Below are 11,292 nucleotides of genomic sequence, written 5' to 3'. Positions count from 1 at the left end.
ATTTACATAAATATATTAATGCCTATCGATTCTATGCCCCCAAAATCGGGTAATAAATACAGAGTAATATTTTAGAATTAATGAGCGTATAAGGAATCTCTAAGTCTTTTGGGATCCTTCACTGAGCTTCAAGACCAGGCTTCCGCAAGCTGAACACTTCCTTTGAGCTGGATGTCGAAGAACTAACCTAACTTCACACGGGTTAGATTCAAAGTTTCTAGAAGATGATCTGGCCATCGTGCATCTCAAACTAAGTTGTTGGCGCAAGAGGCGATTTGGAGACTATCTAGTTGTCGTAAGCTATCAAGTTTAACTCGAGCTTCTCACTTCAGGATTAGCTAGATGTCCTATCTGTACGCTTCTCTGCCAGCTGTACCCGATGCTGAGTAATTTAGCCCGTATTTATTTTGGGGTACAATTGACATGCTTATGTTACCAAATAGATTAAACTTGGGAGCAGCCAAACCTAAGAATACATTTCTAGGTACTATGGCAAAATCAATATTTCTTGTGTCAAAAATATTTTCAAGCAATCCTAGCAACCAAATGTCTCATCAAACCATCTTCTTTAACCCATCCAATACCATGCCAATTCATATTATTTGTAGTATGTCTTTAACCACAAAGGCGTTTCAACCTAGCGTCAAATTGCAGTAACACATCACTTTTTAAGGAACATTTTTTCCCTTTGTGTTATTGTCAACCCGTCTACTCTCACCATAAATTAGAAAATTTTGCTTCTATGCATGCTTCTACCAATACAAACCACAATCATACTTGCAAACATAAAGTGATTGGTATCCCAACCCTAACTTCTTCATTTTCTTCTGAGCTTCATAGTATGTACATGGAATCTTGTTTTCCTTTTGAAATGAAAATTTCAATAACTTAAAAAGCTCATCAAATGCCTCATTTGTCCATTTATTGATGACCTTCATGTGTGACAGTTTTGCTAAAAAAAATCAAGGAAGAAAAATAGGGTATAATTCAGCTTCAAGCTCCTAAAATAGTTCAACAAATTGTTGGTCTACACCATTTTGAGACCCTTCTTAAATTGTTGGATTTGATTACATGCGTGTTAGTACTTCAAAAGTATGATATCCCATATCAAAATATTGTAAAATAAACATTTTATTGTATGAGATAAATCGCACTCTAGCAACCATAAACGAGAATGGGATCTTCTCATGCACGTGGATCTAATGAGAAAAATAACAAAAAGCATGAATAGAGAAAATACCTCAATAGTGTGCAAGATGAATAAAACTTTTCTACTATGCATTTCACCGTAGTAATAACTTCTAGGTCGTTTATCTTCCAAACTATGACTTCAAAAAACCAAGGATGATGCGTGGTCTCCTATTCAATGGATGGGTTAAAAGTCTAACTCACCTCTTATCTCTTAAGGATCTATTTATAGAACCATGAGACTAGAGGAGTGAGTTGTTGCCCTAGCTCTCCTTGTGCTTGGACTTGGTCATCCATCATAGTACACAACTATGGTAGGCGCCTACCATATGGTTCAAAATCATATGATTATTAGCAATTAACTTTTTAATTATACCATTTTATGTATACACTATAAATAATTGGTAGAATTAATTAATTTGCTCGAAGATTAATTCCTATAAAACATTAACATATTTTGTTTCCTATTTTATTATCTCATAATAATGGAAAACAAAATTATTATTTCCCAAATAATAATTTGAAATAATACTTTATTTTTTCTTTTATTCACCAAATATCTTATTTGTGTTATCAAGCTAGTTTGAGGATAAAATGACTCATAGTTCTAAGCTTTAGTAAGTAAATTATCTCACTAACTCTTGGCTAAATGAATTAATTTACTATCTACAAATTACTCCACTAAAACTTCATAGTTTCACTCTCAAAACTATAGTCTTATATAATTAGAAGTTGTAACTCATAAAGTTGTCAAATTAGAGCTAGCTCTAATGTGTGTTAACCTTTCTAATTAAATTTTTATCAATCGGTGTTGTTGATACTCTAATGAATATTTATGTAACTCAATTATAGATGAGATTTATGTTCTCAACAGAAATTGAGCGCTATATGTTCAAGTACCATATCAACCGAAAGGAATAACTCATCTACTTCCCATCAAGGAAACAGTTGATTCCATATATGTAAAGTATGTTCCTATCCACCTGTATTTTTATGACTCCAAGATATCAAAAAATTAGGTCTATAGGTTCTTTCAATGATTGTGCCTGATAAATTCAAAGTCATAGGATTACAAACAGAAGTCCATTACATACTTCAGGATTAAGGTCAAGTCTCAAATGACCATCGATCCATGAATTACAAACTTTTATATTCTAACAAAGATTATCATAATTCTTTTTTTCATCATGTCCCTATCCTATACAATCTATCTTATATATGACACACCTATCTCTTTGTGCACTACACGTAACAATATGAATAAGTTGTTTTGTAATATCCTGTTAAATTTTTTATTTAATTAAATATTTGTTTTAACTGAATATTTATGATATGAACGATGTTTGATAATTAAAAAAAATAAAGTGAATATTATTTTAATAATAAAAATAATAAGTGGATAGCTTAGATAGCCTTTGAGGACTTTAGTGTAAAAGTAAATATAAGAGGGAATATATATTTTTATAAAGTATAGTTTTGGGTTGTAACTCATCACTAGAGTCCTAAAATATTTTTAGAAAATTATTGGGCTATTATAGAATATTTTTGGGAGATTTAGACTATGATTTTATATGTTGGAGATATACATTAATCATTAAAATGTTTGCAAAGTTTAAGTGGTATAACCGAAAATATCAAAGCATTTTTGGAGTTTAAGTTATAGTTTTAAGCTTAAATTATTTATTGGATTATTATGGACTCATTATTGGAATAATGGGTGGTTATGAGTAGTTACTTGTATTTAAGAGCATATGTTATTGCTTAATGACGGAAATTAGGCAAGAAACAATATCAAGGGTGAGTTTTGATTGTTTCTTTTGGTGTTTTTCGGTCCTAGTTAAGTTCCTAATAAATTCATAATTGATGTTTGTAGAGATAGAAAACTGAAAAAGAGAGGAGAAGAACACCAAAGGGGTTCAACCATAAAGGTGACAACAAGTTCTTAAGTTTCTATCTATATGTTGATGAATTGTATATGATAGTTGGTGTTAAATTATAGTTTCGATTATTATATGTGTTAAGGAATGATGATCTTTGGTTTATGGAGATTAGATCTAAGTTGATGGTGTTCTTGGGGTAGTTATTATTATTATTATTATTTTTGGAAATGATGCAACTGCTAGCTTCCATGGTGAATGGTGGTGGCGATGTTTTCAACGGGTTTGAAGACCCAAGTGTTATGTATGTTGTTCTGGAATTATATGACTTAGAAGCAATCGCGACTCACAAAGGAAAGAAAAGTTAAGTTGTTGTACTAAGGACTCGAGGTATGCAAGTCTACACTTAAGTAACTTAGGATATGTGGTTTGTAACCATTTAGTATGCTTAGTATGTTTCTAGAAATGTTTATAGGACTGTATATGAGATATATATGGTAAAAAAAATGCAATGTTGTGTATGTTTTCTATGATTACTACAATGCTATGTTTGCTTGTTATGAATGAAAGCAATTGTTGGTGATGCTTGCTATGTATAAGTGCAATATGTTGTGTTGTTCTTGCTAGGGTTCTATAGATGTGGGTACCTATCTAACCATATTATTGGGTAAGCCCAATATACAACATTATCATCGTGTAAATAGTGAAATTTCCATTCAAGTACGGTAAGTGGTATTCTCCTGACAGCGGAGGTCTTGAGGCTGATCACCTCTCAGTTATGTCCGATGACAAGGAATGGTTTGAGATATGATTAATGACCTGTGATTGCAATTACTTGTTGACTATGAGATTGTCTTAACTATATTACTAAGTTATGAATTAATTGCTAAGATAGAGGTATTAGCTAAGATGAGATATTATGATATGTTGTGAGTATGTGATCACTTGCTTAAGTTTTGCTTCCTTACTAGGCTGTATAGCTCACTCAGTTACTCTGTATGCAAGTAAGAATAAATTGCAGATGTCTCATTATTGGTGGGCCACAGAGGATCTCGTCCAAGTATACATACTCTGAATTTAACTCCCATCTATTTTTTTAAGAAGTTGGACAAATATATTAAGGTGAATTTTGAAAAAAAAAAATAAAGTTCTTAAGGTTGACCAATTGTATTAAGGTGAATTTTGAAAAAACAAATAAAGTTCTTAAGGTTGACCAATTGTATTAAAGCAAACAAAATTGTATATTTTTTAAGTCTGTTGATTATAGTGATGTACAAAATAATAAACAATGACTAGATATGATACAAAGACTTTAGTGAATATTTTATAATGTAAAAAAATAAGAATAAAATATTTCATTGTTAATATATATAATATAAAAAAAATATTTATTTTATTTGTCAGTTGATTTTAATGATTCACAAAATAATAAACATAGCACAAGTATAATATAAACACTTTTGTGAATATTATTAGTTTGTTTGTTATAAGAGAAATTGGTGGAAATGGATCTTTTTTATAGTGCATTTTGCACAATAACCTACTTTCAAAACATTTTAGCTAAATGGGCTCTTTTTTAAATGAATGGGTAAAATTTTACCAATTTACCCTTTCATTTACTTTGAAAAATAAAATAAAAAAGAAATGTCTAATCCCTAAATCGTAAAAAGGGCTGGTCTTCTCCATCACTCACGGCTTCTCCTCCGGTCTCCTCTGCTCACGACACCGTCACTCATGGTGGCGCACTCCAGCCAGCAAGACCCTAACGCCGACCCAGGTATATGACCCATCCCTCCCTCTTGTCTCTTTGTTCTCTCATTGACCCGAGCGACCTATCCCTCCATCTCCTTTGTTCTCTTTTTTACCCGACAGCCATCTTCTCCTTCACTCACGGCAAGCCACCCGACCTTCCTCTTCTCCTTCACTCACTCTTCTCCCTTCCTCCCTTCTCTCTATTACTCTCAATATATATATATATGTGTTTATGTATTTATTTTTAATTTATGTTTTGTTTTACTGATTTTTAAGAATCTTGTGGTTTACATTGAGATATTTAGTTTATGCATGAAAGATGTTTCATAAAATTATTGAGAGAAGCATGGTATTGGATTGGCTGTATTGAAATTGATGATAAAATATCACATCATGCTTTTTTTTGCTAAATTAATGATGTTTAGGTTCCTCTTTTGGGCACTTTACATTATCATTTGGAATTCTACATATTACTAAGAGAGTTTTTCAACAACATTTACCATTGTTATTATGCAGTTGTTTACGTCAGCCACTAAGAGTGTTCTAATGAGATTTCTCTAAAGAAGAGAATTATACACCTCACTGTAAAAATAATAATTAAGGAAAGAAAGAAAGAAGCTCAACTTTCAAGTTTGCGTATGCCATTTCTTTGAATATTTATTGGGTGAATGTACCTTTTAATTATGCAAAGAAAGTCATACAAAATCTCTTTATATACATTATTATTCTGGGTCAATTTCTTAAAGTGATTCTGTCCACAATCTGGTGAGAAATCTTTGGAGAATCACTGGAGTAATCTCTAAGCTATTTCCATTACTTTCTAATAATGATTCTATTTTTCACTTTTCTATTTTTCATTAATTTTAAAAAGAAATAAACTTTTATTTATTTTTTTTTATTTTGGGCAACTGTTTTTAAGGATTGTTATTTGAAGTACCATTAGTCTATATGTGTATATATATACCGTCACTAACATTAGTATTCACATCTTAGCTTTCTTAGTGATGCATGTATTTGATGAGAGGCATTAGGAAAATAAGGTTTTATAGCCAACTTACATAATCTGCTACAATTTTGATTGGTTTCCTGCACTGAATTGTGATTTCTGAACAAATCAATTGGGATATTTACTAGAATAGCACAATGCATGACTGAATTTATTGGGATAGAGTATTTGGTTGTATTTTTTTCATTAGGAGTATATGGTAGTGACAATAAGCTTTTGAGCATGGTTTGTGAACGGGATAAATTGCTTGACTCAATTTTTGTAATAGGTACTTAATTTTGGATAGGTTAGTTGTAAATTGTTTGTCTCATTTTTTGTAATAGGTATTTAGTTTTGGACTGTCAAATTGTAAATTACTTGTCTAAGGTCTTGTTGAATATTTTTACAGGTAGTATTATTACAAGAAAAATAGTGTCTGGATGTTCAAGCACTTCATTAGTGGTGTCTCCTAAAAAACAATCAATAAAAGAAGTAACAGAAAAGTCTCCAATGACATCGGCCTCTCCTCCAACTCAAGCAATAGAAGAAGCAATTAGAAAGTCTCCACATAAATCATCTTCCCTTCCAATACATGCAAGAGAAGAGACAAATGAAAAATATTCATTGAAACCATCACCGTTATTGTCTAAGGTATATAAATAAATTATAGAGTGATATCATTGTTGGATAAGTAAGAATAAGAATATAATTTATTCATAATGTTATAATTTTACAGGTGAAATCTTTAGACATGCCATCACTAAGACCGATATTGATGGAGAATGAGCATTTTTCAAGTCGTGTATTTGTAGCCTACAGGATACAAGGGTTGATGAATATACGATCACCACTTTGTTATGAAGATTTGGAAGCATTCATAGCTTCTTGTTTTGGTCATCTTCTTAACCTAATTGACCTAGCAAAGAGTAGTGGACAATTGATACATTTTCTTTTACAGAGGCGGGTACAAACTAATAAAGAAAATGAGTTATGGTTTGATATTGATAGTCAACCTGTTAGGTTTTCAATGCACGAGTTTGCATTGATTAGTGGCTTTAATTGCAGAAAAATCCAATGACCCAAACTTGAGTAGTCTAAGATAGGGTAATAGGCTTAAAAAGAGTATTTTAGGGACGTAGAAGGACACATTACTCTTAAAGATTTGGAAACTATTTTTGTGGATATGAGTGAAGAAAATCTAGCGGGGGAGTTGAAAAAAAAAAGAAGAAATATATAAAGAAAAATCGAGATCATTTGAGACTTGCTTTGTTTTATTGTTTGGAAGGAGTAGTGCTTTCACATGAGCTTTCATAACCTATAGGGGAGGAAAACATGGGTATTGTTGACGACTTGGATGTCTTTAACAAATATCCATGGGGTAGGTTATGTTATAATCTCACATTAGATAGTTTGAAGACGAATTTGAAAAAAAAGTATGTTAAGTACCAAAATAAGGTTGGTGGGAAAAAAAGCAAAGAATCATACAAATTACATGGTTTTCCTTATATTTTTCAGGTTAGTTGTTTAATATATTTGAATGAATTTAAACATTAGTATCTTGTCTTTAGTTTGTCTAATTTATCTCTTTTGATTTTTGGTTTTTTAGGTTTGGATTTATGAAGCAATATATTTACTTGGAAATTTATTTGCAAACCAAAAAGAAGGAAATGCGACTCCTCGTTGCTTACATTGGGAAGGAAAAGAGTCTGAATACAAAGAGATTAGTCAGGAATTGAAGCTTACTCATGGAAAAGTATGTCAAACTTACCATTTTGGTGATGTGTGAATTTAATTTTAATATGGGTAGGTAAATTTAAGTCGTTATATGTTTGTTTGATAGATTGACATACATAATATCCTCCATGCATCTGAGTTAGAGAAGTGCCAACCATACATGAAGGATTTTGAGTTATTGAATGATAAAGCCGATGACTTGATTGATACCTTTGTTAAAAAACTTAAGGCTTGCAATCCTGTTTTGAGTGAATACAATAAGGAAGAAGAGAAGATTGATGTTTCAGATGATCCACATGATAAAAAAAATGTGCCCTTCAGCTTCAAATGTCAATCCAAATCAGAATTCAGGCAATGTGATAAAGTTATGGGTTGATTTGGAGAAGAAATTGAACACTCGTTTTAATGAGTTGATGAAGCAACAAGATGAAATGGACTCCAAATTGGACTTGGTGTTATCAATGATGGTTCGTAGTTCTGGTTGTAAATCTAATCTACCTGAGATTGAGTTGGAGGCTAAACATAATGGCATAAAAGTTGATGGTGGTGAGTGCAGAGATGCGTATAGCTATGTCACTCCACCTACTTTTAATGGCGATGATGTTGTTTGCAATAACGAAAATGAAGTTGAGGTCACATCTCCTCATCTTAGGCCAATGAGAAAAAGGAAACGTGCTCTTGCCCTGATGACACCATATACAGACCCAACAAAAAGGAGAAAATTTAGAAAATGTGAAGGGTTCAAAGTTGATCCATTTCGCAAGATTGACGAGCACAAGGAAGAGGTTTTAGGAAGTGGTTCAATGAGAAAAACACAAGGTACTTTAATTTATTATTTCTCCTTGCATTATGATTGTCTTTACAGGCCTAACACAATTTAAAAATTGATGTGTGCAGCATATTAATTAACTGTGGAACCGACAGCTACCAAAGGAAATACTTCGAAGAGTTATTTACCCCAACAACATGGCTATCTACTAATGATAGTATAATTGTCTTTTAATTTTACTTATTCAAATATTATAAATGAATGTTTGCTTACACTACCCTTTATAATGATGTTACTAATGCAGCATATAGATGAGGCTTTATGGGGCATGAGAAAAAGGTCACAAAAGTATCATGACCTCTTTGATTATAATGTTGTTAGTGGCTTTGTGGACATTGGGAGAAGTTCAATTTAGGTAACAATTACAAGGAGTTTGTATTTGATGATGTTTTTATTAAGTATGTTAATGGTGAGAAACCACTTAGAGGAAAGGCTTGGGAGAATGTTCACACACTTTACACGCCACTAAATATCGAAGGCAAACATTAAGTGTCTTTGGTAGTCAAGTTGGAGAAGTGGGAGATTGTAGTGTTCGATAGTATTATAAACCTCACACCTGAACGAAATTTGGCCAAACACTTGGAGCCTTTCCAGTGCATGCTATCGTACTTTCTTTGTCAAAGTGGTAAGTTTATGGGTCGTCTTCACAAAATTTCTGAGCCATTTACATGTCGAAGGTTGTGTGACATTCCTCAAGACCAATCCAGGTATTTCATCCGAACATTTGTATGTGTTTTGATTAATTCTCCACTTACAATTGGGGTCAACACAAACCAAACAAACCTTTTGTATATGCCTTTGTCGCACGAATTCTCCACTTACAATTGGGGTCAACACAAACCAAAACCACTAATTTCTTTTTTGACTTTTTCACTTTGAATTCAAAGTTTCGCCGTATAGCAAGCATGTGTACTTTCATCTTCAACTCTTTCTTATCCACAAAATATTGAACAACAAAAAAAAAATCTTCATCAATACTTGTTGCATTTGAGCTTGGTGTACTACTAACATGACTTATTTCATTACAATGATCACTTGGGGATATACGAGGAAGTGGTAAATGGTTATCTTCAAGAGTGTGAGGTGTAGAACTAGCATCAGGAACATTACATATGTATGCATCGTCAAAGTAATCATCAAAAGTTCTATTTTCAAGACATGGGACATTCAAATTTACCTCAACAAGACCATCATCAATATTCTTTCTTTCCCCCTCTTCATCGTCACTATCTTTGTCATCATCATCATCATCGTCATCATCATCATCATTGTTGTTGTTGTCGTCGTCGTTGTCATCATCGTCATCATCTAAATCAACATTATTATCATCGTTTAAACCAGCATCATCAAAATCATCATCAGTAGAAATGTCTGCAATAGAATCAACATTTGCAGTAGAATCAATATTAGTAACAAGTTTATCATTAATGAGCACATTTTCCATCTTCTTGATCAAACCCACACATAATGGAACCAAATCACGCTCTTGCCATGTAAAGAAACTAACAATGTCTCTATTATTTTTTATTGCAATTGGTTCAATCTCCACCATTCTCGTTATCTTGTAAGTTAATTCTATATCGAAGAGGTTGCGATCGATTTTTGTAACTTCATAAATATGTTCAACTAACTCATAAGTTAGGTTAGTTTGTACCAAACTTGATCTTGATCGTGAGCTATTTGAAATACATTGCCACGAGTCCTCATTCTTTTTCCACATTCCATCACATAATCTTACAATATTTTTGAATGGCATCTGAAAAAAATACAATAAACAAATATAAATTATTGGTATTACTTTGATTAAAAAGTTATATATAAAAATGAAAATCAAGTTGAAATTCTAGAAATTTGACAACCTGTCTGATAATTCGACAACCCGTCTAAAAATTTGACAGGTCGCTGAAAATATATGATGATCTGTCTAAAAATTAGACTACCTGTCTAAATTTGACAGATGGTCTAAAAGTTAGACAGGTGGTCAAAAAAAATACTACTATTGGTCTGAAATTTAGCCAACTGGTCTAAAATATCAAACTCCTTGTCGAAAAATTAGATAAGCTGTCAAAAAATTATGGATTTCTCTATCTCGAAAATAGCCAAAACCACCATTAATTTTTTTAGATTTTCAAGTTTCAACATCCATAAAACTCCAGAAATAAACCTATATCCTTACTTATACTTTCAATATACTAAAACAATCATTTTGCATTTTAAATTTACAAAAACAATATAAAAAATCTCATATTTTATATATAAAAAAAAGCTTTATAAACAAACATTTTGAATGAGTGGTGGCCGGATTTGTGGAGAAATGGTGGCAGCCGGTGATGAGCAGTGTTCGCCGGCGGTGGTGGCAGTAGGGGGCAGTGGTTGGTGGTGGTGGTGGTGGTGGTGGTGGTGGCGAGGGGGGATGATCGTGGGTGGAAGGGTGAGAGGAAGAAGATGATAGTTATTAGGGTTTTTGTTTTAATTTATTATTATATTATTAAAAGGGTAAAATGGTTAATACAAAAAAATCATTAGTAAAATAGGCCATTTAACTAAAAACTATTGAAACTAAGCCAAAGTGCAAATTGCACTATAAAAAGAGGTCATTTTGCCAAGGACCCCTTGTTATAATGATACATGTATAATAATAAGAGAAATTGGTGGAAATGGCCTATTTTTATGATGCATTTTGCACTATGACCTACTTTACATAATTTTTAGTTAAATGACCTCTTTCATTAATGAAATTTTGTTATTACCCTTTTTTCCCTTAGAATAATATAATATTAAATTAAAACAAAAAAAAATCCTAAAACTATCTTCTTCTTCCTCACTCATCTCACCCACCCACCCACAACCACCCTCCCTCATCCCCTCGCCACCACCATCACCTGTGATAGTTGCCGGGGACCACTGCCCTTCACAGCCGCCACCAC

At 32.5% G+C, this 11,292-nt stretch overlaps 1 protein-coding gene across 1 annotated transcript; it reads right to left on the bottom strand.

Annotated features, from left to right (window-relative positions):
* Positions 1-9,128: 9,128 nt before the first annotated feature.
* LOC133824939 (uncharacterized) lies at positions 9,129-9,809 on the bottom strand. Its single transcript, XM_062257953.1, has one exon. The coding sequence runs from the start codon at positions 9,807-9,809 to the stop codon at positions 9,129-9,131; it is 681 nt and encodes a 226-aa protein (XP_062113937.1).
* Between the last annotated feature and the right edge of the window lie 1,483 nt (positions 9,810-11,292).

Source organism: Humulus lupulus, chromosome 3, assembly GCF_963169125.1.
Source record: "Humulus lupulus chromosome 3, drHumLupu1.1, whole genome shotgun sequence".
Lineage (NCBI taxonomy): Eukaryota > Viridiplantae > Streptophyta > Magnoliopsida > Rosales > Cannabaceae > Humulus > Humulus lupulus.
This window is presented reverse-complemented; position numbering and strand designations above follow the sequence as displayed.